The sequence below is a fragment of the Rhipicephalus microplus genome, unplaced genomic scaffold, assembly GCF_043290135.1.
Source record: "Rhipicephalus microplus isolate Deutch F79 unplaced genomic scaffold, USDA_Rmic scaffold_72, whole genome shotgun sequence".
In the NCBI taxonomy this organism is placed as follows: Eukaryota; Metazoa; Arthropoda; class Arachnida; order Ixodida; family Ixodidae; genus Rhipicephalus; species Rhipicephalus microplus.
The window spans coordinates 1,438,817-1,444,816 of NW_027464645.1; the positions used below are offsets into that span (position 1 = coordinate 1,438,817).

The 6,000-nt window shown below is 47.1% G+C and overlaps 1 protein-coding gene across 1 annotated transcript in view; it reads left to right on the forward strand.

Moving 5' to 3' along the window:
* Positions 1 to 5,542, forward strand: part of LOC142790152 (glutamate receptor ionotropic, kainate 2-like) — a 373,661-nt gene extending 368,119 nt beyond the window's left edge. The window contains exons 12-13 of the mRNA XM_075885145.1: positions 755 to 1,020; positions 4,843 to 5,542. Coding sequence (XP_075741260.1) covers positions 755 to 1,020; positions 4,843 to 5,067 — 491 coding nt within the window. The 3' untranslated portion in view covers positions 5,068 to 5,542. The remainder of the gene's footprint in view (positions 1 to 754; positions 1,021 to 4,842) is intronic.
* Positions 5,543 to 6,000: the final 458 nt, after the last annotated feature.

The following is a 6,000-nucleotide window of genomic DNA, read 5'->3' on the forward strand; positions in this document are numbered from 1 at the left end:
CCTGGTCGTTTCTTTGCTCTTTTAAAGCACTCTATTGCTCATATTACCACAATTCCTTTCCCGATAACACGCCTTCCTAATTAGCCAACTTGTAACGGAGTTTCAAGCACCGACTTGGCTCAATGGTTGAGTGCTAGGCTGGCATGCAGATAACCCAGGTTCGAGTTGCATTCTGTCCTTGTTTTTTTTTTTTTGCGAAGTTTTTTTTCTCAATTCGCTCGATGGGAGTTATGGACATTGACGGCGGCGGACAACTACAGCGCCCGCGACCATTTTGGCTTTCGCTGTAGAAGCTTCCTTGCAGTATGTGATGGGGCAAATATGCTGCTTGAAATATTTCTTGTTCTGGAGTTTTCTGCTTCTTCCTTCACAGCCCAGCTTTGTCAGCAGTGTCGAAAGTAACTGGTCTAAAGTAGTAAACGGTGCTCAAAAAGCTTTTGAAGCGGACAACAACGCAGTTATCGAAACAAATGCTATTTTAAAAACTATGGCTTTTTATAACACTTCCCCTCCTATTTAGTCCTGTGGCGACCAGTTCAAACTTTCATCTTTGTCTTGAAGCTTTGATTTGTTTGTACCACCGGCCTAATGTCACACACAGTAAACGCTGATACTGGGAGTGAAACATTTCATAAACATCTGGTCAGTAAAGTGTAACTGAGACTTGGATGTTTCTTGGATGAGCGGCGAGCCGCCACTTGCCGCCCAACAGAATGAACGAGTGATAAAACTCAGCTGTTCCCGTCGTTTTTAGGCTCACCCTGGCGAGACAAGATATCTCTGGCCATCCTGGACCTCCAGGAGAAAGGCGTCATCCAGATGCTGTACAACAAGTGGTGGAAAAGCCCTGGGCTCACTTGCAACCGAGACGACAAGAACAAGGAGGGCAAGGCCAACGCGCTGGGCCTCGCCAACATTGGCGGCGTCTTCGTAGTGCTCCTCTGCGGTCTCGCCGTCGCCATCCTCACCGCTATCATGGAGTTCTGCATCAACTCTCGCAAACACGCTCAGACGGACAGGGTATGGTCATTTTATCGCCATTTTGTTTAGGCTAAGCCGTAGGTGGGCAAAAAATTAGAGCTCAGTCCGACTCCCTCAGGAGATAAACTGTGCGCTTAGAACTCATTCGAATTCAGACTCACTAAATTCTTTTCTGAACCGGATTCACCCTGACCCAGACTCACTAAAGATTTGCTCATAGGGACTTCCTCTTACTCAAACGTACCAAAAAAAAAAATACTCAAGCGGGCTCGCTCAAATTCTGATTCTCAGTGCAATCTGTGACTGGGTCTGAGTCGGCACATAAGTAACCTCGCTGACCATGGGACTAGGTGGAGTTGTGAAGTTTAGCAAGTATGTGCTTTGTCTACTTGGCGCCCATTGTGACACGTTTAAACTTTCATAAAAACCCTCATAACTTCAGACTTTCAATTTCGAGGAGACCAACGGTGCTTCTCGAGAATGAGGGAAGATTTACGTAAGGTGCGAGCATTTGAAATTGACACTTCACTGAGCCTATTAACGCCTTATTTTCACGCGTAATGTAAAGGTTATATCCCATTGTCGTGACAAATAAACGCATTGAGAAACTCATTTACAGAATAAAAATACACACTAAACGTATTGATTAGATTCTAGAAGAACAAAAAGAAACCTTTAAATGGAACAAAAAACCCACTTACCGCACTGTTTGCCCAAATTTTGAGGAATCAAGGCTTAAGGAATCACCGAACTTATGTCAGCAAGAGCTTAACCTTTCTTATTACAGGCACATGTACCTTCTTTGAGTTAAGAGAACTCGGGACGTTATCTATTAGGAATAAGTTCATCGATGAAAAAAAAAAAATTGGCCCCGTATCAGCATGTTACACTGCAAATGTCGTCGAAAGACGATAGCCTTGCGTCTGGAGAGAGTGAACAAAACGTTTATTTGATGTTCTGCGTAAGAAAATTGGTGAATTGTATTCTGGAGGTGCTGCGTTAGAGTGCCTCGAGCGTGCAGCGTAGGCGAACAAGCGCATCAATCGCGTCACACGTGAGACATGAGCGCTGTATGGCAGTTATCCGGGAAAATGAGGCACGCCGTGTCGTCTAAGCAAAGCGTTGGAAGCACTTGCCTTTTCGTGCAAGCGTTGCATGGTCAGCGCAGCATGATAGACGCTACGGTCCTTATTATTAGTTATGTATTTCTTCTCTAGTAAAAAAGACACATACATAATATTGACGGGCTGTTATGGTGTCTTCAATATGAGCAATAATTGTTTTTTTAATTGACAATCACTCAAGTATGAACGCTGAATCTTGAGCAATATTGGTGGGCGCTGCGGATGGGGTCGGCCGTTTGTAGTATCATTTGGTGCCGTTTAGGGTACTGTTAAGGGTGGACAAGCATAAATTTACAGGCAGGCAGACAGACCAAAATTTTCTCGTTGAAGGTCCTCAAGAAAGACTATCGTCTTTAAAAAAAGAAAAGGGCAGTTGTATTTATCTCTCATGTGCGATCAGAAATTAGATGATAATACGCCGCATTTCAGCTTGCTCTCTGTAGTATACAAGCTATTTACAAAGGTAATTGCTAGCAGAGTCAAGAAAACATTAGAATTCAATCAACCAAAGGAACAAGCAGGATTTCGAACAGGCTACTCAACAATTGACCACATTCATACTATCAATCAGGTAATAGAGAAATGCTCAGAGTATAACCAACCACTATACAGAGCCTTCATAGATTACGAGAAGGCGTTTGATTCAGTAGAAATATCAGCCGTCATGCAGACACTGCGGATTCAGGGCGTAGATGAAGTATATATAAACATTCTGGAAGAAATTTACAGGGGATCAACTGCTACCATAGTGCTTCATAAAGAAAGCAACAGAATACCAATCAAGAAGGGTGTAAGGCAGGGGGACACAATCTCCCCAATGCTATTTACCGCGTGCTTACAGGAGGTTTTCAGAAGCCTAGAATGGGAACAGTTAGGCATAAGAGTTAATGGAGAATACCTTAGTAACCTGCGCTTCGCCGATGACATTGCATTGCTGAGTAACTCAGGGGACGAATTGCAACTCATGATTACGGAGTTAGACAAGGAGAGCAGAAAGGTGGGTCTTAAAATTAATCTGCAGAAAACGAAAGCAATGTACAACAACCTCGGAAAGAAGCAGCGCTTCGAGATAGGTAATAGTGCACTTGAAGTTGTAAAAGACTATGTCTACTTAGGGCAGGTAATAACCGCTGAGCCTAACCACGAGATTGAAGTAACTAGAAGAATAGGAATGGGGTGGAGCACATTTGGCGAGCACTCTTAAATTATGACAGGTAGATTACCACTATCCCTCAAGAAGAAGGTATATAACAGCTGTATCTTGCCGGTACTTAGCTACGGAGCAGAAACCTGGAGACTTACAAAGAGGGTTCAGCTTAAATTGAGGACGACGCAGCGAGCAATGGAAAGAAAAATGGTAGGTGTAACCTTAAGAGACAAGAAGAGAGCAGAGTGGATTAGGGGACAAACGGGGGTTAAGGATATCATAGTTGAAATAAAGAAGAGGAAATGGACATGGGCCGGGCATGTAGTGCGTAGACAGGATAACCGCTGGTCATTAAGGGTAACTAACTGGATTTTCAGAGAAGGGAAGCGGGTTAGGGGGAGACAGAAGGTGAGGTGGGCAGATGAGATTAAGAAGTTTGAGGGTATAAATTGGCAGCAGCAAGCACAGGACCGGACTAACTGGCGGAACATGGGAGAGGCCTTTGTCCTGCAGTGGACGTGGTCAGGCTGATGATGATGATGATGATGATGATGATGATGATGATGATGATGATGATGACGCCCCATTTGCTGCCTTTACAACAGTACAGAGTCCTCATTTGATTCTGTTACCTTTTAGCTTTCATCAAAGAAAAGTACATATCGTCTGTATGCAAAAGCCTCGCTGGTAAACCACCAATCAGGAAATGTTAGAGATGAACCATACCGGTACAATCATGTTGTGAATGGCAAAGGGAGTGTGAAATTATCACGTATCGCTGGTTGAAGATATATGACAAAGTAACTACACTTCATGTTCCAAATTATGTCCTGAAAATAATATCGATTGTTCAGACCTTTTGCACTCCTTCTCATAGCAAGAAAGGCATATATGAATACCTGCAGCAAAATATGATTTGCATGTAGCTGCATGAAACATGTGACGTTGGCATGCTTATCTTCATTACATACTAAGGGCAATGTATTAGCAAGAGAATATTAGTGCAAAGCAGACGATTGTCCTGTCTCAATTTGTGCTGCATGCTTCTTTATTTCCTTGCTTGCATTTCGCTAGGGCCACGGAGCAAGATATGCAGGACTGCCGACTCACGCCATGCATAAAACACCAGCCCACATGCCCCTTATTAAAAGCGTTACTAGTTACACTCTCCCGATACTTCGCCCTACACACACAGCCTCACCTTGGTTCCACCATCTGCATTCCAGCCCTCTGCATGCTCTTCTATGTCTTGCGGTGCAAGGTTCGCATGTGCTCTTAAGTTTTTTTGCAAAAAATCACGCTGCCGATCCATCTTTTACACTCTCACTAACCGTAATCGTAACTCGCGGAGATTATATAGTGGACAGAGTTAACGTTTCGAGGTATCATGAGCAACAAGGTGAGGATAATGAATATGGCTTTGCTTAACATAATAAATATATAAAACGGGGAAGGGGCTCATGTTAGCCAGGCCGAGACTGCCCTCCTGCGACTCTTACTGCTCCGTGTCCCCGGCCGCGCGAGCGAACTGCCAGGTCGTAACGGGACGCCCCCTCCGGCGCGCAGAACTTGCTATTCTGTTCCACGCAGCAATCGCTCTGCTCGGAGATGGCCGAAGAGCTGCGGTTCGCCGTGCGCTGCCGGGCGTCGCGCCAGAGGCCGGCTCTGCGTCGCCAGTGCTCGAAATGTCTGCCCACCACGGCCCCCAACACGTACGTGCCGAGCGCCATGGACCTGCACGCCCAGGAGAACGGCATCATGCAGATGCTCGAGATGCGCAAATCGCCGCTGCACTTCGACTGCACCGACTCCTAGCACAGGGCCGCGGAGGGGGCCCACCACCACTGCGGCGGCGCTGGTGGCGGCAGCAGCTTGGCCTCCTCCTCCAACTACGACGTGCCGCAGCTGTGCTACCTGGGCGCGCGTCCGTCGACGAGCCTGCACTCGGCCTCGACGTCCACAATCCAGCAGCCGGACTTCGCCGGTGGCCGCTGCCCGATTCACCACCCCGCGGCGGCGCCCAGACCGTCGCCTTCTTGAGGACGACGGAAGGTGGCGGCGACGACGGCGAGCGCGGGCGGTGGGCGACGTCGCCACCGCCGACGTCACCGCGACGACGTCTCTCCTCGCTCGCCGTGCCGCCACCGGCGCTGGTGAAGGCCAGCGGGGTGGGTCTAGCCACCCTACATTGCGTGGAAGTGACTCATTGTTTGTTCATTGGAAACTGGCATCGGACAGCTTACCTCTTCTCGCTAAGGCGAAGATTACGAATACGCCCTAATGGACGTCATGTAAACGCTCCGAGGCTACACGTCTGCGGGCAGTGTGTGTGCCTGCGTGCTCACAGCCAGGGCTTTGGAATGCAGGCTGGCTATACTCGAACAATAATCATCGCTGCTGTTGACCAAACCAACCTTTGTGACAATGGCATTGGTACCTGTGGTAATGTGGCCCTGTGCTAGGCTGAAAGGACAGTGACACCAACGGCACCGAGACCTGTTACTGCTACAGTTGTACACTGCGTCTTTGGTGGTTAAAGTGTTTTAGTTTGAAGAGCACTGCCCTGAGGAGACTGCTTCTTGATAAACTTGGACATTATTACTGCTAATCGGAGAATGTTCAGAAGGTCGGTTATGGTTAAGGTATACATAACAGAGAGACATTGTTTTGAGTGCTCTTGATGATTGACATCTATGGAATGAAGGGGTGTTGATTATGTACAGGGCGCATGACAGAGTTTACAACGAG